This window comes from Beta vulgaris, chromosome 5, assembly GCF_026745355.1.
Source record: "Beta vulgaris subsp. vulgaris cultivar EL10 chromosome 5, EL10.2, whole genome shotgun sequence".
In the NCBI taxonomy this organism is placed as follows: Eukaryota; Viridiplantae; Streptophyta; class Magnoliopsida; order Caryophyllales; family Amaranthaceae; genus Beta; species Beta vulgaris.
Window position 1 is genome coordinate 36340196 of NC_079206.1, and position 25034 is coordinate 36365229.

The 25034-nt window shown below is 38.3% G+C and overlaps 2 protein-coding genes and 1 long non-coding RNA gene across 3 annotated transcripts; 1 reads left to right on the top strand and 2 right to left on the bottom strand.

Moving 5' to 3' along the window:
- Window positions 1-561: 561 nt before the first annotated feature.
- Window positions 562-1210, bottom strand: LOC130591506 (uncharacterized). Its single transcript, XR_008969257.1, has 2 exons — window positions 1004-1210; window positions 562-950 (listed from the first exon to the last, which is right to left on the bottom strand). It is a non-coding gene; the product is annotated as an uncharacterized LOC130591506 (long non-coding RNA).
- Window positions 1211-8391: 7181 nt separating this feature from the next.
- Window positions 8392-9063, bottom strand: LOC109134919 (uncharacterized). Its single transcript, XM_019249333.1, has one exon. The coding sequence runs from the start codon at window positions 9061-9063 to the stop codon at window positions 8392-8394; it is 672 nt and encodes a 223-aa protein (XP_019104878.1).
- Window positions 9064-12590: 3527 nt separating this feature from the next.
- LOC109134920 (uncharacterized) lies at window positions 12591-15900 on the top strand. The gene is made up of 4 exons (XM_019249334.1): window positions 12591-13043; window positions 13176-13772; window positions 14082-14314; window positions 14835-15900. The coding sequence occupies exons 1-4, from the start codon at window positions 12591-12593 to the stop codon at window positions 15898-15900; spliced, it is 2349 nt and encodes a 782-aa protein (XP_019104879.1).
- The last annotated feature ends 9134 nt before the right edge of the window (window positions 15901-25034 follow it).

Sequence of the window (25034 nt, forward strand, 5' to 3'; positions counted from 1 at the left end):
ATCAGGTAGTCGTTAATTATAGGTTGCCTCTAATGCCATATTTTTGGGGCACACATGTTACGTTGGTGATAAACTAAAACTTAGGGTCAAGAACACTTACTGACTGACTGAAGTGAGTGTCACGAGAGGTCGGCGACGGAGAATGGACGGTTGCGGTGTCGCTTCGTCTCCTGACTCCGTCGTGGCGTCGCAGCATCGCTTCCTCTTCGTCTCCTGAGTCCGTCGCAGGCTCGCAACGTCGCTTCCTCTTCGTGACTTCGTTCCTCTTCCTCACCGCTCGTCGTCGTCGGCTCCGACGAAAGCGAATGTGCGGTCGACGTCGTCGTCCCTCCGTCGCCGTCTCTCCATCGTTGAGATTAGGGTTTCTCTCAATCTCTCTTCCTTAGTCTCTCTCTTCTTCAGTCTCTCTCTTCAGCGTGTTTTTTTCAGAATGTTTTTCAAAAACTTCACGCGTGCTGCTGGCCTAATTGTTCTATGATGATTTAGGGTTTAGAAAATATCAAGCATTATAAGGATGGGCCTGGCCCAATTGTTTGATTTCATTTTTTTTTGAATAGTAAAATTAATTCATTAATAAAAAGTCATACGACATCTACATAAGCAATCGAATCAAACAAATACATAAGTTGAATCAAACAAAAATTTCCTTCATAAAAACTACGATCGTCAAACAAATCTTGCAATGTGGAACATCTCCCGCTTATATCGCTGGAAAATACAGCCTTGTTGGAGAGACAATCTAACGATCCCTTGTAGTCGTGAGGATGATTTCCGTCGGATTCATCTGACAGTATTCGAAAAATTGATAACCTTTGTGATCCCGCATAATTCTTCACCAACAAAATAATTTCACGGCAATCCATTACATCTAGTATCCCGGATTGTAACCTGTAGAAATTCCCCCTCTAAAAGAGGAGAAAAACCCTGTCTTTCGAAGGAGGTCGAAAAACCTTGTCTTTCGAAGGAGGTCGAAAACCTTGTCTTTCGAAGGAGATCGAAAAACCTTGTCTTTCGAAGGAGATCGAAAAACCTTTTCTTACGAAGGAGATCGAAAACCCTGTCTTTCGAGGGAGAAATCGTTATTGGAAACCTAAAAACAAATAAAAAAGCAAAGGTGGGGGCTTTCCAACGGTAAAAACCGATGGAAGCCCCTTTAAAAATCAACAATGGAGGCTAGGGTTTTTCAAAGTAGAGAGGAGAGAGGGGAGAGAGAAATAACAGAGGAGATTGTTAATTGTTTGATTTCATTCTTTCTTTAAATCGTTAAAATGGTCAAAAAATCATGATTTTAACGATTTGAACGATTTTTCACAATTTTAGTCGCGATTTTAAACTTTTAAGATTCTAATAACGATTTGAATTAGAGGTAATCATGGGCCGGGCCGGGCCATGGCTAAAAAATACGGCCCATTTCGGGCCGAAATCTTCATGCCCAAACCTGCATATTTCGGGTTCAAATAGCGGGTTTTTCGGACCAAAATCGCACCAGGCCAAAATTTTAACTAAAAACGTCATTTTTGCATTTCCCAAACCCACTTTTTTTTCAAAAAAATTGGGTCGGGCCGAAAAATAGTTCCCAAACGCGCAATTTTTTGTGGGTGGGCCGGGCTCACTTTTTTTTTAAAAAATAACATTAATTCATTGATTCAAAGTCATACGACATCTACAATAAAAGTCAAAGCTAAACAAATACATATCAAATGAAATAAATACAATTCTAATATGATAAAACCACGATCGTTGAGTAGATCTAACACTTCTGAAAACCCTTGTCTTTCACATCGTTGTCTGATGCAGCCTTCTGCAAGGAGTCTGTTGATCTTTTGTAGATTTGAAGTAGAACGGATCCAATTCAAGTGATTGTAAACGAAGTCTTGACATTTGTTGCAATTCCGCACAAATTTCGACCAACAAATCAACATCTTGAAATACACAAAAATCCAAAAACAAATTCTCTAAACTCTCACATGGAGAGAGATAAAACCCAATATATGGGTAGACATAACCCAATATATGGTAGAAAAACTCTCCATTAGAGAGAAGACTGAGATTTATTGAAAACATAAACCTAAAAAGCTAGTAATAAAACGAGAAAAGGGGCATACCACCGCCCAAAAGGGTGGTGGTAGCCCCTAAGTTGAAAATTAGGGTTTTGTGGGAGAGGAGAGAGAGCAGAGAAAAAGAAGAAAAGAGGAGGCGCTTAAATTTGAATCACCTCTAATTTGAATCGATCAATATATTAGAATGGTAAGATCGCAGGAATTTTTGATTCAAATCGTTGCATGCACATTTAAACGGCGCCGCTTTTGTACTTTTATTTTTTTTTGTTATTTCATTGTATGAACAACTAATGGTGAGTTCATTTTGTCTGAATAATTATGATCTAATTTGAAATTTGAAATTTCCTGATCTACTATAGATTTTTTTTTTCTGACCTGATCGTTTTTAGAATTATTCTTATTTGATCTAATCTGTTCTTAAATTTTTGTTCTCATCTGAATTTATCTCATTGTAGTTGTTTTCATTGTTATAATTTTTCTTATTTGATCTGATCTAATCTGGATTTTTTTCCTGAATTTATCAGACCCTATTCTGGATTTTTTTTATCTTATCTTATATGATGTGTTAATTTTTAAGATAAGGGTGTGTTTGATTCGTCTGAAATTTTCTGATCTGATCTAAACTTTTCTTACCAGATCTGATATGATCTGAATTTTTCTTATCTGATCTAAATTTTTCAGATCTGGTATAATCTGATCTGAATTTTTCTTATTGTAGTTGTTTTTATAGTTATAATTTTTCTAATCTGACCTGATCTGATCTTAATTTTTCTTATCTTATCTGAATTATTCTTATCTGATCTGAAATTTTCATATCTTATCTAATCTGATTAATTCTTAAATAAGCAACCAAGTTCTTAAATAAGTTGAATCAAACGCACCTTAAGTGTTAGAGTGCTTAAATGAGTTGAACGGACGCACCGTAAGGGTGCGTTCTTTTCAACTTATATAAGCACTATAATGCTTATTTTAAAATTGATCAGATTAAAACTGATCAAATTAGCTAAGATTAGAAAAATTGAAATCAGACAAAAATATTTAGTCCAGATAAGAAAAATTCGGATCAAATCATAAGGGATCGGAAAAATTATAACCTTAAAAACCAATTATAACAAGAAAAATTCAGATCAAATTTTAAAAAAATTAGATCAAATAAGAAACTTTCAAATCATAAGATAAAATCAGAAAAATGCATAGAAGGCATTATGATTTATACGCATCTCTCTCTCTAGTCGACACCCCCTCTCTCTAAAATTAAAACAAACAAAAAAAACCCTAAAAACCCTAAACTTCACGGCTGCCATGGATTGTTCCTCCATGGTAAGCGCAAACTCGCTTCTTTAATTTAAAATTCATTCTTTTTACTTTCAGTTTTATGGTTAATAATAGTAAGTTCCCATATAGTGGGATTTAGGTTTAGTTCATCATATGTGGGAGTTAGGGTTTTGCGCTCCTGGTATTCCTCATCTACGAAATCGACGTCTACAATAATGTTAACGAGATCTAAGTTAGTTCCTAAATAACCCCGTTTTTATAAAATATACGATTTAAATAATCCAAATAAATTAAAGAAATTATTTTAAGCGAGTTTATGAATCAAAGTTTACGGTTTTCAAATTATTTTAGAGATCGTTTTAAGTATTCACAAAAATTACTTAAACAATTATTTTAAATATGAAAAACTAACTTTATTTTACATCCTTTTTTTTTTTTTTTTGAAAGAATTTTACATCCTATTTTATTTTAGAAAATTAGAAAACATTATCAAGTTTATAAAAGATTAAAGTGAAACTAAAGCAATAAACATACTAACTTAGTAAGATGGACCAATTTAGGAAAGTCAAAGGTTATAAAGTAACCAAATAAAAACCAAATAAAACAAAACTTTAAAACACAATTAGATTAAAAGAAAAGGAGGAGGATTTCAGTTCCTCAATTTAAGAGGAAAACGAAGGAAGAGGAGGGAGAAAGCAGAGGAGGCCGAAACATTGGAGAGGAAGAGGGAGTTCGGTGGTGCTGGCGGTTCACCGGCGAAGCTCAGGCACCGCGAAAAAGAAGGAGGTTGGGTTTGAGAGTGGTGGTGGTTCGCGAAGGCTGCAGGGGACGCAGCAGAAGGCGCCGCGAAGGGGAGGAAAGGAAGGACGACGGAGGTGCGAAGGGAAGGAGAAGCCGGCGGTGGTGGTGCGAATTGGTGGTTCGAAGGTGGAGGTAGTGGTGGTTTCCGGCGAGAAGAAATAACAGAGGAAATTGTTGAATTGAAATTTTATTTTTAATTTTCAAAATAAAAATCAGAAATTCAAGGAAGAGAAGAGGGGAATTGAAGCAACCTTTGGAGTGGTTTTGCTTGTGGAATCAAATGAGAGAAATCAGTATTTATAGGAGGAAATTTTCGGTTGAAATTGTGAATGGTGAGAGTTTAGCTTTCGAAAATTTCTTGGTGTGTGTGCTTGAACTGGACGAAAGAGAAGAAGAGAGGTGTTGAAGTTTTTCATTTTTTTGGTTGATGTGCCATGAATCAGCTGAAGGAGGAAGGAAGACGAATTTCTTGGTTCTTGAGCCCAGAACTGGACGAAGCAAGGAAGGCAGGAGGAAGGATGAAGATGAATCACGTTCTTTTTTCTTTTTTTGTGTTTTATTTTCCTTTTTCTTTTTAGGAAAAGACAAATGGACTATGGACTAGAATTTGGGCCTTGAATTAAGTAAATGGAAGGACAATTAGAATAAGGGTGCTCATAACAATGTAAAAAGTTTAAACAATTAAATACATATGACGCTAAATACATGGCTTTAGAGACAATTAACTACATTTGATGCTAAAAAATGGTTTTAGAGACAACTAAATTCATGTGACGTTAAAAACATGGCTTTAGAGACAACTGACTACAGTTGATGCTGAAAAAAATGGCTTTAGAGACAGCTAAATTCATGTGACGCCAAATACATTGCTTTAGAGACAACTAACTACAGTTGATGCTGAAAAAAATGGCTTTAGAGACAACTAAAGTCATGTGACGCTAAATACATGGCTTTAGAAACAATTAACTACACTTGATGCTAAAAAAAAATGACTTTAGAGACAATTAAATTCATGTGATGCTAAAAACATGGATTTAGAGACAACCAATATTCATGTGATGCTAAAAACATGGTTATAGAGGCAACCAACATTCATCTGATGCTGAAATGTATCTTTAGAGGCACCAGAATATACTTGACACTAAAAACCATATAATTTAGAGGCAACCACGTTTATGTGATGGTAAAAGGGGGTTTTAGAGGCAAGTCAGCCAAATGATGTGCCTCTATAGCCAATTTTTTTTGTAGTGGTAGTGAGCTATTGATGAGTACATGATATGATTACTAAACGAAGAAGTCTAATAATCAAGTATGAATATGAATCTTGAAGCAAGAACTTCGAATGTCAAGCACAAACGTCGAACAAGGGATATGACTTTAATCAAGATCACTCCTGAAACTTGAATAAACACTCTAAACACCTTTAAAAACACTCCTGAATTTAAGATGTTTAACATTAAGAATTCAACACTCCTGAATAATTATTAATGGTTTCAACTGTTAAGCTAGCAAGCAAACAATCAAGAAGATGTATAAAACACAAAATTAAACTATCTTATTATTGAAAAATTCGGCCCCTATATATAGGGTACAACCTATACTAATCCAACTAGAACTAGCTAAAAGATTTATGCTAATCTAACTAGGAAAACATAAACTTATCCTAATCTAACTAGTACTAATCACACGCCTAAAGATAACATGTACAAGCCACATGTTTATCTTGCAAAACATAAATCTATCTATAACATAGCAATCCTAACAGAACTAGGATTCTATGTAGCAAACAAGAAGTAATCCTAACAGAACTAAGACTCCTCTTTGCTCCATCCCACGCCTCCCTCCATGTCCCACGTCACCACACAAGCTAAGACTTGGTTCTTATTCTTAATTTCAAACCCTAAAGTGTCCATGATCAAGTCAATAGGCTCATGGCTAACAAGTGCCTTTGCATCCATATCATTCTCCTCCTCCACAAAAGAATTTGGCCTCATATTCTCATCATCATATTAAGGAGATAGATCACCCACATTGAAAGTAGCATTCACATTCCCAAACTCATCTGGCAAGTCTATCTTGTAAGCACTATCTCCAATGACTCCAATCACCTCAAATAGACCATCAGCTCGAGGCATGAGCTTATGTTTCCTCTTGCTAGGGAATCTTTCCTTCCTCAAATGTATCCATACAAGATCACCAACCTTGAACCTATGTTCTTTGCGCCCTTTGTTAGCTCTTGTCTTGTATTGGATGTTCATCTTCTCAATCCGTGCCTTCACTTGTTCACACGTTTTGTTGAATGCTTCTAACCTCTTCTTTGCATCCATATGTATGTCATGTTTAGGCATTGCAACAAAATCAGTAGGAAGTAAAGGGTTAACACCATATACTACCTCAAATGGTGAGTGAGATGTAGTAGATGAATGTGCTCGAATATAAGCAAATTCTACATGAGCAAGCTTGATATCCCAATCCTTTTGTGTCTTACTCACTAACCCTCTTAGTAAAGCCCCCAATGTGCGATTTGTAACTTAAATTTGGCCATCTGTTTGAGGATGATGACTAGTACTAAAGAGTAGTTTAGTACCAACCATGCGCCACAATCACCTCCAAAAATGACTTAGGAATTTAGAATCCCTATCAGATACAATGCTCCTTGGTATTCCATGTAGCTTAATGATCTCTCTATAGTACAAATCAGCTGCATGTGTTGCATCATCAATCTTGTGCATAGGAACAAAGTGAGCCATCTTAGAGACACGATCCACCACCGCCATTATGGCATCCTTTCCCCTTTGAGTTCGAGGCAACCCTACTATAAAATCCATGCTCACACTATCCCATGGTTGATTAGGAACTGGTCAAGGTGTATAGAGACCCTTATAAAAGGTACTCTTAGCGTTTTGACAAGTAGCACAATGTGTAACTACCAAGTGAACATCTGTGATCATGTGTGGCCAATAGAAATTCTCTTGCAATGTATCAAGAGTCTTTTGAACTCCAAAATGACCAGCCACACCTCCACTATGGACCTCCCTTACTAAGAGCCCTCTCACGCTACACTTAGGCACACACAGCTTGTTCCCTTGAAAAAGAAACCCTCATGTATCACATAGAGACCTTCTGGTCAAACCATCTTCTCTTTGAAATCCACATCTTCCTTGTATAGCTCCTTTAAGTGTTCGAACCCTAACACTTGTGCATCCACAATTGTTAACAAGTAAGAACGTCTAGATAATGCATCTTCCACCACATTTGCCTTACCTTCTTTATACTTGGAAGAGAATGTGAATGATTGGAGAAATTCCACCCACTTAGCATGTCTATGATTGAGCTTTTGTTGGCCATGGATGTACTTCAAAGCTTCATGATCAGAATGAAGAATAAATGGTTTGGTCTAAGATAGTGTGACCAATAATCCAAGGCACGTACAATAGTATAGAATTCTCTATCATAATTAGAGTGATTGAGTTTAGCACCACTCAATTTCTCACTAAAGTATGAAATTGGACGCCTCTCTTGCAAGAGAACAGCTCCAATCCCTACACCACTTGCATCACATTCCACCTCAAACAACTTGTGGAAATTAGGTAATGCTAAAACAGGCGCACAACATAGCTTACCTTTGATGTCTTCAAATGCTTGTTGTGCTAAGGAAGTCCAAGTAAACTATCCTTTCTTCAATAGCTCTGTGATAGGTGTCATGATGGAAGAAAAACTTCGAATGAATCTCCTATAAAAGGATGCCAATCCATGAAAGCTTCGACACTCAGATACATTCTTAGGTGCTAGCCAAGATGAAATTGCTTTCACTTTCTCATGATCAACATGAACTCCTTCTTGTGATACAATGTATCCCAAAAACGCCACTCTAGGTACTAGAAATTTACACTTCTCCATCTTACCATAGAGTTGTTGTTCTCTTAATTTCATGAAGAGGCAACGCAAATGTAGCAAGTGTTCCTCCACACTCTTGCTATAAATTAGTATGTCATCTAAGTAAACAACCGCAAACTTGTTAAGGAAAGGACGAAGTACCTCATTCATCAATCTCATGAAAGAACTAGGCGCATTGCACAAGCCAAATGGCATGACCATCCACTCATACAACCCTTGTTTAGTCTTGAATATTGTCTTCCACTCATCTCCTTCCCTAATGCTCATTTAGTGATAGCCACTTCGAAGATCAATCTTAGAAAAGATTGATGCACCATGTAACTCATCCAACATATCCTCCAATCTAGGCATAGGGAACCTATACTTGACTGTGATTTTGGTTGACTGCTATACTATCTATACACATCCTCCATGTACCATCCTTCTCAGGGACTAGTAATGCTGGCACAACACATGGACTCATGCTCTCCCTCACATATCCTTTCTCAATGAGGTCTTCAATCTGGCGTTGCAACTCCCTAGAAGCCATTGGATCACATCTATAAGCAGGATTGTTAGGTAAAGTGGTGCCAGGTACAAGATCAATAGCATGTTCTATACCCCTCAAAGGTGGGAGTCCTTGTGGTAACTCCTCAGGGAAAACATCTTCAAACTCTTGCATCAACGCTTCAAGTTGCTCATTGTTAGGCGCTTTGACACTTGTGGTCACTTGTCTCACAATTAAGGCATAAGCACAGCCTTCCTCCTCCACTTCATGTTCGAATTCTCTTGAGTTTAGGAAGTAGCTTGGTGTCTTATATAGTTGTTTAGGTGCCATTGCATTAGGAGCTAGGGGATGTAGTCGAACCCTCTTTGAGCCAACCAACACAGAATACACATTAGAATCCCCCTCATGGATGACTTTCCTATAAAATTGCCATGGTCTTCCAAGTAGCAGATAGCATGCACTCATAGGCAACATATCACCCCATAGTTCATCCTTATAGCCTCCTATGGAGAATGAGATAAGAGCTTGTGTCTTCACCCTCATGCCAGTGCTATCATCTAGCCAACTCAATTTGTAAGGTTTAGGGTGTGCTCTTGTGGTTAGGTTTAGTTTAGATACCACTTCAGATGCAACAACATTAGTGCAAGAGCCATTATCTATTATTACATTACATGTTTAATCACCTACCTTGCATCTAGTGTGGAAAAGGTTCTCCCTTTGCGCCATGTAAGGTGCGTCGAACCACCCCTATAAGCCTTGTATCATCCTCCGCAAAAGCATCATCTTCTTCATCTTCTTCCCCCATGGTTTGCTCTTCTTCAGGGATGAACTCATACATGCTCTCTTCCTCTTGTAAGGCTAAGTATTGCCTCATGGTGAGAGATCTCTTGGTAGGACAGTTGCTTGCTATGTGTCCCCTTCCTTGACACTTGAAGCACTTCCTCAACTCTTCAAACTTCTCCTTATGTACGGCCACTTTGGTCTTATTAATGTGAGTGTCCTCCTTAGGTGTATTGTTGGTCTTAGAACCTTCCGACCACTTTGAGTAAGGGGTTGTAGCTTTCCCTTTAGCACTAGAGTCAGACCTAGGTGTGTAAGAACTCTTAGGCCTCTCTTCTTTGTCATGCTCTTCGAACTTCTTAGCCAGTTTAGTCACATCCTCAAAGGAGTGATAGGTTGAAACTCGACTTTCTTGGCTATGTTTCTATTCAATCCTTTAATGTATCTTGCAATCTTGTATTGCTCCCTCTCTTCTATGTCACATATAAAGCCCTAGTTTATCAAACTCCATGGTGTACTCATGTACACTTAGTGCATTTTGGCTTATTGACGTGAGCTTTATGAATTGCTTTTGTACATAGTCATCAGGCAAGAACTTGTCTTTGAGCTTCCCCTTTAATTTAACCCAACTACACATCTTTGCTTTACCTTTCTTGGCCCTTTATGCGTGTAATCCTTCGAGCCATATTCCAGCATATTTCGTGAGTCTAATAGCAACCACTTTGAATTTCTTCTTGTCATCAAAGCCCCTATAGTCACTCACCTTTTCTAGTTGGCGAATCCACTCCAACAAGTCTTCTGGATTGCCCTCTCAAGTATAGTCATCTAGCTTTAAGCCACGGTCATCCTGGTATGTGTTCTTGGATGATCTTGCATCACTTTCATCACCTTCATCTTCCGAGTTGGCGCCCATGTATGTCGCACTTATTTGGATGAAGTTTCTTGGTGATTATGCTAGCAATGGCATCTAGGCGTCTCCATCCTCCCCATGTGGTTGCGTGACTCAGTTTGTGAGTGTGCCAAGGCACTCATGGCCATAGCAAGCTTATCCATCTCGGATGCCATGGTGAAATTGTATTCGAGTGCTTCCTACTCCTTTCTTGAACTTAAAGAATGGATCTTGATGCAATTTTGGGTGTAAAGAATGCAATCTTGGTTTAGAAACACTTCTTGAACTTTGTCCTAACAATCTTGAAGCATCAAGATTTGTTTTTGGTAGCCAAAGATCGAATCTTGAAGTTATATATATCACTCGATATTGCACTATGTCGTACCTTGTGATGCCCTTGGATCTTGTATGATCAAAGAGAATCCTTTTTATCCTGTCCTCCCTGGAAAACTGATACCACTTTATATGATTACTAAACCAAGAAGTCTAATAACAAGTATGAATATGAATCTTGAAGCAAGAACTTCAAGAACTTTGAATGTCAAGCACAAAAGTCGAACAAGGGATATGACTTTAATCAAGATCAATCCTGAAACTTGAATAAAGACTCTAAACACTCTTTAAAACACTCCTAAATTTAAGATGTTTAACACTAAGAATTCAACACTCCTGAAGAATTATTAATGGTTTCAATTGTTAACCTAGTAAGCAAACAATCAAGAAGATGTATAAAACACAAAATTAAACTATCTTATTATTGAAAAATTCGGCCCCTATATATAGGGTACAACCTATACTAATCCAACTAGAACTAGCTAAAAGATCTATGCTAATCTAACTAGGAAAACATAAAGTTATCCTAATCTAACTAGTACTAATCACATGCCTAAAGATAACATGTACAAGCCACATATTTATCTTGCAAAACATAAATCTATCTATAACATAGCAATCCTAACAGAACTAGGATTCTATCTAGCAAACATGAAGTAATCCTAACAGAACTAGGACTCCTCTTTGCTTCATCCCACGCCTCCCTCCATGTCCCACGTCACCACACAAGCCAAGACTTAGTTCTTATTCTTAATTTCGAACCCTAAAGTGTCCATGATCAAGTCAATAGGCTCATGGCTAACAAGTGCCTTTGCATCCATATTAGTACAGCCTTTCAACCAGCCACAGACGGTCAAACAGAAAGAACTATTCAGACTGATACAGATCATGAGGCGTCAAGTGTTACTAGAAGCGGTAAGGCGTTTAGCGGCAAGACAGTGCCAAACACAATGCTAACCACTGTCCAGACAACTAAATAGGAGTTCGATATGGGAGACTTAAGCGTATTGGAGTTTGGGTTGTCACTTGGACATGGGCCAAGTAATGCTTGTATTACTTGGGTGGGTATAGAGTACTTGTATGTTATGTAATTACTCTAGAAGTTTCTTTTATGCTTTATGTTGTTAAGTAGTTAATTCGGTTTAGCATAATAGTTAGTTAAAGTCGGTTGTTAGTGCATGGCTTGTCTTATATAAGCGCATGTATTTCATCATATTGGAGTAATTGTATGTTGTTGAGTATTGAATAAGAAATCTTTGAGAGTATTGCTAAGAATACTTGAGAGAAAGTTTAGAGACTAGTTTGACTAGTGGATCAAAGTCGTTGCCTTTGTTCCAAACTTGAAGTCGTTGCCTTCAAGATTCTACCCATCATCACCTTCAAACACACACCTTAAAATAGTTTTTTTTTCACCAAAAAACCTCCATATCCATCTGGAACATCAAGTGGAATTAGAGCTTTGCCCAAGATCCCAGGGCGATGCTTGTTATTACTGTCCGAATGCATCCCGAATTTGCAGTAACTTTGGGGGCCTCGAACTCCCAGCATACATTGAGTCTTTGGAAGATTTTTGATCCTAAACTAGACTACATCTTGTCTAGTTTAGTGTTAAAATTTCATAAAATTTTAAGGAGTTTTGATATAGTTTCTAGATCGTTCTTTGAAGGTGCGCAAGAATCGCTAGAATCAAGAACAACGATATTAAAAGGAGGTTTACCAGCGTTTGACAACGAATTTGGCTACCAAATTTTAACTGGAATCTTACAATATATAAGGCTATATTGTATTCGAATTTCATAAGGTTTGGTCGTGTTTTGAGAAAGTTACAAAGTTTCTTGATTTGGGTAAGTTTCTTAAGACTTTCTTGAATATGGGGACTCCTATATCACGAGAGGAGTTACAGGAGTTTATGGTGAATATGATGAGGGACTTCAATGCAAGCTTTACCTCCATTAATGAATAATCCATACAAAACACCAATAGAAGGGTGGAAACTTTAACTGAAAATTGGGAGGAATAAGGAGGACGAGGGCGTCCAAATAGAGAAACGCCATTAAGAAATCATAGGATGGTGATTGATATGGACTTAAAACTCATGGAGTTGAAGGAGTTTACTGGTGAAGGAAATGTTGAAGATCTCCAAGAATGGATTCATCAATTCGAAAAGCTTATGGATTATAAAGGGTTTGATGAACATAAGGCTTTCAAAGTAGCACACTTGAAAATTACAAGGTATGCTAGTATTTGGTTTGAAAGTTTGAGGATCAAAAGGATTAGGGATGGTGATCCTAGGATTGATACTTGGTCCGAATTGAAGAGACAAATCAAGAAAAGATTCATTCCCCTTGAGTATCTTCAAGAACAATTCTTGAAACTCAATCAAATTCGACAAAACACAAAGAGTGTGGCTGAATATACCAAGGAGTTTGAGAGGTTGTGTATTTTGTGTGAGTTGGATGAAAAGGAGCAGATGAAGATTGGACAATTCATCACTGGATTAAGGCCTTCCATAGCCAATAAGGTAGAAACTACTAACTACATTTTTTTTTATGATATACTCAGATTGGCCGAGAGGTTTGAAAAGTAAGAAAGGGAGGTGAATAAGGGAAAGGAGAAGACATATTCTGGTAGTTCCTATTCTACTTCCTTCAAGAATAAACCTACTTATAACCAACCTACACAATCATCAACTACATTATCCAAATTTGGACCTAAACCGAAACCAAAAGTTTACATTAGTCCCGAACAACCTGCTTTGGCCAAGAAACAATGCTATAAATGTCAAGGGTTTGGTCACATCTCACGTGATTGTCCACAAAAGGTTACTATTTCCCCTAAAGATCATAGGACCTTACTGAACTTCTTGGCGCAACAAAAGGATGAGGAGGAATTGTGTGATACTCTGTGCCATGAGAAAGAGGAGGAAAGTAAAGAAGGAGAGTCTGACTTTGAGGACGAGGAGAAGTGGGATGATCAAGAGCTTCAAGAGGCTGCTCCGGACAAGGATACCTTAATTTTGGGGAGATTACTAAGGCTAGAGTCTCAACCATTGAAGGAAGAAGAAGAGCAAAGGGAAAATTTGTTCTATACGAGAGCCTTTCTGAATGGGAGGGCGTGTAATCTCATCATTGACAGTGGGTCTTGTGCAAATGTAGCTTCGTCTAAAATGGTGAATATCCTAAAGTTACCTATAAGAGATCATGCCAAGCCTTATGCTTTAAATTGGCTTAATGATCATGTGGCAATTAAGGTAAAGAAACAAGCGCTTGTAGCGTTTTCTATTGGCGATTACAAAGATGAGTTGTGGTGCGATGTTATACCCATGGATGCTTGTTCTATTTTGATGGGAAAACCATGGCAATAGGCTAGGAATATTAATCATGCTGGAAAACATAACATATACTCAGTTATGGTTGATAAAGAAACGTTATAGGTTGAAACCACTTCCCCCTAAGGTGGCACCAACTAAGGACCTAAGCAAGCCAAGTCTTTTTTTAATAGGAGCTGAGTTTGAGAGGGAGGTTAAAGATAGTGGTGTTGGATATGTGCTTTACATAAGAGAGGCAGCAACCAAAAATATCCTCCACAAGATCCTACCTTAACTACCCTTCTCAAGAAGTATGAAGATGTATTTCCGGATGATCTTCCACCGGGACTTTCACCTATTAGAGGCATTGAACATGCAATTGATTTGGTTCCAGGAGCTACCCTACCAAATAAGGCTGCATATGGGTGCAATCTTGAAGAGTCTAAAGAGCTAAAAAGGCAAGTACAAAAGCTAATTGATCGAGGGTATGTGCGAGAAAGCAAAAAGTCCTTGTGTTATCCCAGCTTTGTTAATACCTAAAAAGGATGGTAGTTGGCGTATGTGTGTGGATAGTAGAGCTGTAAATAACATCACTATCAAGTATAGGTTCCCTATGCCTAGATTGGATGATATATTGGATGAGTTACATGGTGCTAAAATCTTCTCCAAGATTGATTTAAGGAGTGGATACCATCAAATGAGGGTGTGAGAAGGGGATAAGTGGAAAACTGCCTTGAAAACCAGGCAAGGGTTATATGAGTGGATGGTTATGCCCTTTGGGCTATGCAATGCACTAAATTCTTTCATGAGATTAATGAACGAGGTATTACGTCCCTTTATTAACTCATTTGTTGATGTTTATTTAGATGACATCTTGATTTATAGTCCTACAAGAGAGTTGCACTTTGATCATTTGAGTCAAGTCTTTGAGGCTTTGCGTGCACAACAACTATATGGCAAGATGGAAAAGTGTACATTCTTAGTTCCTTGTCTTGTTTTCTTAAGGTATATAGTCTCAAATGAAGGGGTACGAGTTAATCCTTCTAAAGTACAAGCCATCTTATCTTGGCCAGAACCAAAGAATACACATGATGTGAGAAGTTTTCATGGCTTGGCAAGTTTTTATGGGCGTTCTATCCGAAACTTTAGTACCATGGCAGCCCCTCTTACGGAACTTACAAAGAAGGGTGAGTTTGTTTGGACTAACAATGTAAAGAGGGCCTTTGAAGAATTAAAGGCTAGCTTATGTAACTCATCGATTCTTGCTCTACCAGATTTCTTTAAACTATTTGAGGTTGAAACAGATGCTAGTGGTTTGGGAATAGGAGTTGTGCTTCGTCAAGAAAAATGTCCAATAGCCTTTTTTAGTGAGAAATTGAATGGGGATAAGCTTAATTATTCTACTTATGACAAGGAGTTTTATGCCATCATTCGAGCACTTGAACATTGGTCTCATTTTTTGCGTCCAGAACCGTTTGTGCTACGTTCGGATCATGAGAGTCTAAAACACATACATGGGCAACAAAAACTTAATGTGAGACATGCTAAGTGGGTGGAATTTTTTCAAGCCTTCACATTTGCTTCTAAGTATAAGGAAGGCAAGGAGAATGTTGTGGCGGATGCATTGTCAAGAAGAGGGTATTTGTTGGCAGTTATGGAAGCTCGCTTGTTGGGGTTTGAAATTCTCAAGCAATACTATAGTAATGATCATGATTTCAAGGAGATAATTGCTACTCCTCAAGGTTCCTATGTTATTCAAGATAGGTTCTTATTTAAGGAGAATCGTCTATGTGTGCCTAAGTGTAGTGTACGTGAGTTGTTAATAAGGGAAATGCATGCTGGAGGCATTACGGGACATTTTGGGGTACATAAAACATATGACTTGTTGTGTGAGCATTTCTATTGGTGTAAGATGCTTAAAGATGTTCATCATGGGATTGAGAGATGCGCCACATGCCAAAAGGCCAAGAGTACTTTCCACAAAGGTTTGTACACTCCATTACCTGTGCCTAGTGTACCTTGGGATAGTGTAAGTATGGATCTTATTGTTGGATTACCACGGACAACATGAGGTAAAGATTCAATCATGGTAGTGGTTGATCGTTTTAGCAAGATGGCTCATTTTATACCATGCCATAAAATGGATGATGCTAGAATTGTGGCTGATTTGTATTACAAAGAAGTGGTACGTCTTCATGGCATTCCAAAAAGTATAGTGTCAGATAGGGATACTAAGTTTCTTAGCTACTTTTGGAAGACTCTTTGGAAGCTTGTGGGAACTAAATTACTCTTTAGTACTTCACATCACTCACAAACAGATGGACAAACCGAAGTCACAAATAAGACATTGGGTACTTTGTTACGAGGATTGGTAAGTAAGACTACAAAGGATTTGGATGTGCGTTTGACTCATGCGGAGTTTGCATATAATAGAGCACCTTCCTCTACAACAGGGTCATCTCCATTTCTTATTATTTATGGGGTTAATCCACATATTCCTGTTGATCTTGTTGATTTTCAACGAGGAGATCTTGTTAATTTTGATGCTCAAGCTCGACAACAATCCTTCATGAAGACATGTAAAGAGGTTAAGTTGCAAATTGAGAGAATGAATTATCGTTACAAGCAACGAGCTAATAAGCACCGAAAATTACAAGAGTTTCAAGTAGGTGATTTGGTATGGTTAAGGCTACGCAAAGAAAGGTTTCCTGGGAAGCGCAAAAACAAGTTTATGCCAAGGGCAGATGGTCCATTTTGTGTGTTAGGACGTATTGGTGATAATGCTTACAAGTTAGAACTTCTTGATTCTTATGGTGGTGTAAGTTCTACCTTTAATGTAGGTGATTTATCTCCTTATCTGCTTGATGAGAATTTGGGGACAAATTTTTTAAAAGAAGGGGAGAATAATACGGATCATGAGGCGCCAAGTGTTACTAGAAGTGGTAAGGCGTTTAGCGGCAAGACAGTGCTAAACACAGTGCTATCTACTATGCTAAACACAATGCTAACCACTGTCCTGACAACTAAAGAGGAGTTCGATATGGGTCGCTTAAGCGTATTGGAGTTTGGGTTGTCACTTGGACATGGGCCAAGTAATGCTTGTATTACATGGGTGGGTATAGATTAGTTGTATGTTATGTAATTACTCTAGAAGTTTCTTTTACGATTTATGTTGTTAAGTAGTTAATTCGGTTTAGCATAATAGTTAGTTAAAGTCGGTTGTTAGTACATGGCTTGTCCTATATAAGCGCATGTATTTCATCAATTGGAGTAATTGTATGTTGTTGATTATTGAATAAGAGATCTTTGAGAGTATTGCTAAGAATACTTGAGAGAAAGTTTAGAGACTAGCTTGACTAGTGGATCAAAGTCGTTGCCTTTGTTCCAAACTTGAAGTCGTTGCCTTCAAGATTCTATCCATCATCACCTTCAAACACACACCTTAAAATAGTTTTTTTTTTCACCTAGAAACCTCCATATCCATCTGGAACATCAAGTTCCACATCACAGAGCTTGGAAGACATGTTGCAAGCTTGTGCCTTAGAATACCAGGGATCATGGGAAGACCATTTGGACCTCATAGAATTCTCATACAACAACAACTATCATACTAGTATTAAAATGGCCCCAGTCGAAGCACTGTATGGGAGAAAGTGTCGTAGCCCCTTGTGTTGGACGGACATTAGTGAGACTATGGTGTTAGGTCCGGAGATGATTCAGGAGATAGTGGATCAGGTGCGAGTCATTCAAGAAAAGATAAGGCTGCACATGACAGGCAAAGTTCCTATGCGGATCAGAAGCGGAGGGAAGAGAATTATGAAGTTGGGAAAAAAGTATTGTTTAAGGTGTCTCCAATGAAAGGAGTGATGCGATTTGGGGAAAAGGAGAAGCTAAGCCCTAAATTCATAGGACCATATGAGATTTTGGCAAGAGTAGGCAAAGTCGCTTATCGTCTGGAATTGCCCAACGAGTTAGAAATGATCCATAACGTGTTTCACGTATCCCAACTCCGGAGATACGTACCAGACGAGTCACATGTCCTATAACCTGAAAAAGTCGAGTTAGATGAAACCTTGTCCTATGAGAAGAAACCTATCAAGATCCTAGACCGCAAGGTGCATAGTACAAGGAATAAGGACGTCAGAATTGTCAAGGTGTTGTGGAGAAATCAAAATACCGAGGAAGCCACCTAGGAAGCCGAAAATGCGATGCGTCTAAAGTACCCTTAGCTTTTTCAAGAGGTAGGTGAGTTACGGGGATGTAACTTTTCTTTTAAGGGGGGGAAGAATGCGATAGAATTTCGCGCTTCCACCTTAAAGTATGTTATATGATAATTATGTGTATTTATTGCTTAACTGACGTGCGAAAGTTAGAAAACGCTTTTGAAATATTGGGACTTAGAAGTGCAAAAGATCGTCGTTAAGACTGGCTACCTCAAAGTTTCGGGACGAAACTTCCTGTAAGGGGGCAAGCCTGTAATACTCCGTATTTTTGGAGTTATATTTTAATATTAGAAAAAAAAATATTATAATAATACAGTTTGAGTACACTTACAACTTTAACGTAATTCTATTATCGTTCGGTTCATTGTAATTTCGGAATAAGTGAAATAAACCGAGACCTACTAGACTTAGGATTGCCACACTATAAATAGGAGAGAATAAAAAAATTCATAAAAAAAACCCTAATTCTCTCTCCTTCTCAGCCGTCACTCCCAACATCTCTCTCTCTTTTTCTCTCTCTCCTTCTTCCTCGCTGTTCCCTCCCTCTCTAAGCCTCATACCCTTCGACAGTGAGGGACGACTTGTGTGTGTGTGCGGTATTCGAGCAGTCGCTATTGTGCGACAAGCGGGCAGTTGTGCTGAGTGAGGGGTTGTGCTAGCGGCTCGCACGACGAGGCTGTGCGAGTGTTGGTATGTGTCGCGGTGGTATGCGAGCAATTCGTGCGACGAAGGTTGTGGGTGCTACGATGAGGGTCTGCGAAACTGAGGGTGTGCCGTGTGCGATGAGCGACGAATAGTCGCAGCTATTAGGCGAGTCATCGACAGGTCGAGGCGAACGAGGGTGTTGTGCATGCGAGTCGAGCGTGGCCTGTGGCTCGAGTGCATCGTGTGAAGCGAGGCGACCAGTTGTGGGTGTGTGGCGTGTGAAGCAGCAAAACAACCGTGTGTGGCTGTATGGCGAGCGAGGGCTGCCAGAATTCAGTTGCCGGTGTTTAACGCCGGCGAGATTAAGTGGTATAAAAACATAATATGTATAATATGATATCATATTAGTTTTAATATTGTATAATCTATTTTTCTATTTATTAAGTTGTAAGTTAAATAATTTGTAATTTGAGTAAATTATTAATTAATTAAGTTTGTATAATTAGTTTAAGTTATTAATTTGATTTAAGTTATAAATCTGATTTAGGGTTTTGTAAGTAAGGTGTAAAGCTAAGAAAGTTGATTATTGATTATTAGTTGGAATATTATAATGGCATTGCTAGTCAAATTTGATTTTAGTAATATTGGACATAAGGACTTAAATGGAATTGGTAAAGGTATTATGTCATGGAACTAACTAAAATCAGCTTTGCTCATTAATATTGGCTCTTAAAAGACGCTAAGTTCAATAGAGTTAGGAAAGAAAAGAAAGTTAATAAACAATGAGATTAGTTTTTGTTTATACTTTGAAATACTAAGTCAATATAGTTAGTCATGTATTATTTGATAATATTATCAAGGACGTAGCATTGAAGTGTTCCTTACTCGTTTAGGTCCCAATTTCATAAGCGGAACGTTTGTTTAAGCAGCGGAAACTCTTCGTTACAATCTACATACGCGTACAAGTTCAGTTACAAGTACTAGTATCATGTTTGGTTGTGATTTATTCTATCGGAACCTAGAATCATGATAGGAAACGATTTTGATTGATAAGACTATTGGTAACATGATTGTGATTGGAAATTGATATGTAGCATTGTAATGCGTAATTCTATCGTATCATGGGCATGATTATTGGATTTATATTATTTGATCCATGGTGTAACAAGAATGTTACAAGAAGAAAAGATTTGAGTATTGTATTTAAGAAAGCATGTTAAATGATTCTACGTTATTGTGGTATGAATGGACAATACTAAGAATGGACTTGGCAATAAACTTGTAGTCGGACTCCCTACAAGTGATGAACAATTGGGGGAGTGTGGGACTTGTTCTACACTCCTTGATACAGATCATGAGGCGTCAAGTGTTACTAGAAGTGGTAAGGCGTTTAGTAACAAGAAGTGCCAAACACAGTGCTATCTACTGTGTCAAACACAGTGTTAACCACTGTTCGGACAGTTAAAGAAGAATGTGATATGGGAGATTGCAGTGTATTGGAATTTGGCTTGTCACTTGGACATGGACTAAGTAGTGCTTGTATTACTTGGGTGGGTATAGAGTAGTAGTATGTTATGTAATTACTCTAGAAGGTTCTTTTATGTTTTATTCAGTTGTTAAGTAGTTTAGGCGGTTATTAAAGTCGGTTGTTAGTACATGGCTTGTCCTATATAAGCGCATGTATTGTATTGGAGATGATAATGAGTATTGTATTGTATGTTGTTGAAAAATCAAATAATAATCCTTGAGAGTATTACCAAGAATACTTGAGAGAAAGTTTAGAGACTAGCTTGACTACTGGATCAAAGTCGTTGCCTTTGTTCCAAACTAGAAGTCTTTGCCTTCTAGATTCTATCCATCTACACCTTCAAACACGTTCCATAAACGTTTCTTTTAACCAAGAAACCTCCATATCCATCTGGAACATCAAGTTCCACATCAAGTGGTATCAGAGCTTTGCCCAAGATCCCATGGCGACGCTTGTTATTACTGCCCGAATTAATCCCGAATTTGCAGTAACTTTGAGGCCCTCGAACTCCCAGCATACTTTGAATCTTTTGAAGATTCATGATCCTAAACTGGACTACATATTGTGTAGTTTATTGTGTTAAAATTTCACAAAATTTCGAGGAGTTTTTTGATATCGTTTCGAGATCATTCTTTGAAGGTGTGCAAAAATCGCTGGAATCAAGAAAAGCGATATTAAAATGAAGACTGCCAGCGTTTGACAACGAATTTGGCTACCAAATTTTAACTGGAATTTTACCACATATAGGGCTACATTGTGACCAAAACTTATCCAAAATTCATAAGTTTTGGTCGAGTTTTGAAGAAGTTGCGAAGTTTCTTGATTTGGGGTAGGTACTTAAGACTTTCTTGAATATGGGAACTCCTATATCACGAGAGGAGTTACAGGAGTTAATGGCGAATATGATGAGGGATTTCAATGCAAGATTTACTTCCATGAATGAATCCATACAAAACACCAATAGAAGGGTGGAATCTTTAATTGCAAATTAGGAGGAAGGTGGTCGAGGGCGTCCAAATAGAGAAACACCATTAAGAAATCCTATGGAGAGTGATAGGGATTTCAAACTCATGGAGTTGAAGGAGTTTACTGGTGAAGGAGATGTTGAAGATCTTCAAAAATGGATTCGTCAATTCGAGAAGCTTATGGATTATAAGGGGTTTGATGAACATAAGGCTTTCAAGGTAGCACACTTGAAGATTACTAGGTATGCTAGTATTTGGTTCGAAAGTTTGAGGAACAAAAGGATTAGGGATGGTAATCCTAGGATTGATACTTGGTCCGAATTGAAAAGACAAATCAAGAAAAGATTCATTCCACGTGAGTATCTTCAAGAGCAATTCTTGAAACTCAATCAAATTCGACAAAACACAAAAAGTGTGGCTGAATATACCAAGGAGTTTGAGAACTTGTGTATCTTGTGTGAGTTGGATGAGAAAGAAGAAATGAAGTTTGGTCGGTTCGTCACGGGCTTAAGACCTTCCATAGCCAATAAGGTAGAAACTTCTAAGTACATGTTCTTTGATGATGTACTTAGATTGGCCGAAAGGTTTGAAAAGCAAGAAAGGGATGTGAATAAGGGTCAGGAGAAAACTTATACTAGTAGTTCCTATTCTACTTCCTACAAGAATAAACCTACCTATAACCAACCTACACAATCATTAACTACCTTATCCAAATTTGACCCTAAACCGAAACCAAAAGTCTATATTAGTCTAGAACAAGCTGCTTTGGCTAAGAAACAGTGCTACAAATGTCAAGGTTTTGGTCACATCTCACGTGATTGTCAACAAAAGGTTACTATTTCCCCTAAAGATCATAGGACCTTAGTTGCCTTTCTTGCGCAACAAAAGGAAGAGGAGGAACAGTGGCCTACTCAGTGCCCTACTCTGTGCCACGGGGACGAGGAGGAAAGTAAAGAAGGGGAGTCTGACTTTGAGGATGAGGAGAAATGGGATGAACAAGAACTTCAAGAGGCTGCTCCGGACAAGGATACCTTAATATGGAGGAGGTTACTAAGGGTAGAGTCTCAACCCTTGAAGGAAGAAGAAGAGAAAAGGGAGAATTTGTTTTATACGAGAGCATTTGTGAATGGGAGGGCATGTAATCTCATCATTGACAGTGGGTCTTGTGCAAATGTCGCTTCATCTAAGATGGTGAATATCCTCAAATTACCTACAAGATGTCATGCTAAGCTTTATGCTTTGAATTGGCTTAATGATCATGCACCAATTAAGGTAAAGAAACAAGCACTTGTCGCGTTTTCTATTGGCGATTACAAAGATGAATTATGGTGCGATGTCATACCTATGGATGCTTGTTCTAATTTTATTGGGAAGACCATGGAAATGGTCTAGTAATGTTAATCATGCTCGAAAAAGTAACATATACTCAGTTATGGTTGGCAAGAGGCGTTATAGATTGAAACCACTTCCCCCTAAGGTGGCACCAACTCAGGACTTAAACAAGTCAAGTCTTTTCTTGACAAGGGCTGAGTTGAGATGGAGGTTGAAGAATGTGGTGTGGGATATGTGTTGTACATAAGGGAGGCTTCAACACCTAAAGATCCTCCACAAGATCCTACCTTAAGTACCCTTCTCAAGGAGTGTGAAGATGTATTTTCGGATGATCTTCCACCGGGACTTCCACCTATTAGAGGCATTGAGCATGCCATTGAATTGGTTCCAGGAGCTACCCTATCAAATAAGGTTGCATATAGGTGCAATCCTGAAGAATCTAAGGAGCTACAAAGGCAAGTTCAAGAGCTCATTGATCGAGGGTATGTGCGAGAAAGTAAAAGTGCTTGTGCTGTCCTAGCTTTGTTAGTGCCAAAGAAAGATGGTACTTGGCGTATGTGTGTGGATAGTAGAGTTGTAAATAACATCACCATCAAGTATAGGTTCCCTATGCCTAGATTGGATGATATGTTGGATGAGTTACATGGTGCTAAAACCTTCTCTAAGATTGATTTGCGGGGTGGATACCATCAAATGAGGGTTCGAGAAGGGGATGAGTGGAAAACTGCTTTTCAAACCAAGCAAGGGCTATATGAATGGATGGTCATGCCTTTTGGGCTATGCGATGCACCAAGTTCTTTCATGAGGTTAATGAACGAGGATTACGTCCCTTCATTAACTCATTTGTTGTTGTTGTTTATTTAGACGACATCTTGATTTATAGTCCTACAAGAGAGTTGCACTTTGGGCATTTGAAACAAGTTTTTGAGGCTTTGCGTACACAACAACTATATGGAAAGATGGAAAAGTGTACATTCTTGGTTACTAGTCTTGTTTTCTTGGGGTATATTGTCTCAAGTGAAGAGGTACGTGTTGATCCTTCTAAAGTAGAAGCCATTTCTTCTTGGCTAGAACCAAAGAATGCACATGATGTAAGGAGTTTTTATGGATTGGCAAGCTTCTATAGGCATTTTATCCGAAACTTTAGTACTATGGCAACCTCACTTACGGAGCTTACAAAGAAGGGTGAGTTTGTTTGGAATAACAATGCAAAGAGGGCTTTTGAAGAATTAAAGACTAGCTTATGTAATAAACCGGTTCTTGCATTACCAGATTTATCTAAGCTATTTGAGGTTGAAACAGATGCTAGTGGATTGGGAATAGGAGATGTGCTTCTTTAAGAAAAACGTCCAATAGCCTTTTTTGGTGAGAAATTGAATGGGGCTAAGCTTAATTATTCTACTTATGACAAGGAGTTCTATGCTATAATTCATGCACTTGAGCATTGGTCTTATTACCTTCGACCTAAGCCATTTGTGTTACACTCAGATCATGAGAGTCTAAAACACATACATGGGCAACAAAAACTTAATGTGGGACATGCTAAGTGGGTAGAATTTTTACAATCATTCACGTTTGCTTCTAAGTATAAAGAAGGCAAAGAGAATGTTGTAGCGGATGCATTGTCAAGAAGAGGGTATTTGTTGGCAATCATGGAAGCTAAATTATTGGGGTTTGAAATTCTCAAGCAATACTATAGTAATGATGATGATTTCAAGGAGATAATTGCTACTCCTAAAGGATCCTATATTGCTCAAGATGGGTTCTTATTCAAGGAGAATCATCTATGTGTGCCCAAGTGTAGTGTGCGTGAGTTATTGGTAAGAGAAATGCATGCTGGAGGTATTGCGGGACATTTTGGGGTACATAAGACATATGACTTGTTATGTGAGCATTTCTATTGGCCTAAGATGCTTAAGGATGTCCATCATGTGATTGAGAGATGCGCCACATGCCAAAAGGCCAAGAGTACTTTCCACAAAGGGTTGTACACTCCATTACCTGCTCCTAGTGTGCCTTGGCATAGTGTAAGTATGGATTTCATTGTTGTCTTACCAAGGACATCAAGGGGAAAGGATGCGAGTAATGTAGAAAATTCGTACTATAAAGAAGTGGTACGACTTATGGAATTCCCAAGAGTATAGTGTCGGATAGGGATACTAAGTTCCTTAGCTACTTTTTGAAGACTCTTTGGAAGCTTGTGGGAACTAAATTGCTATTTAGTACTTCACATCACCCACAAACAAACGGACAAACCGAAGGCACAAATAGGACATTGGGTACTTTGGTACGAGGATTGGTGAGTAAGTCTACAAAAGATTGGGATGCACATTTGGCTCATGCGGAGTTTGCATACAATAGAGCACCTTCCTCTATAACAGGTTCATCTCCATTTCTTATTGTGTATGGGATTAATCCATATGTTCCTATTGATCTTATTGAGTTGCCACGAGGAGATCTTATTAATTTTGATGCTCAAGCGCGACAACAATCTTTCATGAAGACATGTAAG

What these genes read in the sequence shown, in the direction of transcription:
- LOC109134920 (XM_019249334.1), top strand. Translation starts at nt 12,591, where the DNA reads ATGGTGATTGATATGGACTTAAAACTCATGGAGTTGAAGGAGTTTACT. An exon ending in GGCCTTCCATAGCCAATAAG is followed by an intron (nt 13,044 to 13,175) that starts GTAGAAACTACT and finishes ACTTCCTTCAAG; the next exon opens with AATAAACCTACTTATAACCA. An exon ending in CAAAAGCTAATTGATCGAGG is followed by an intron (nt 14,315 to 14,834) that starts GTATGTGCGAGA and finishes TGTTTTCTTAAG; the next exon opens with GTATATAGTCTCAAATGAAG.
- LOC109134919 (XM_019249333.1), bottom strand. Translation starts at nt 9,063, where the DNA reads ATGAGGGTGAAGACACAAGCTCTTATCTCATTCTCCATAGGAGGCTAT.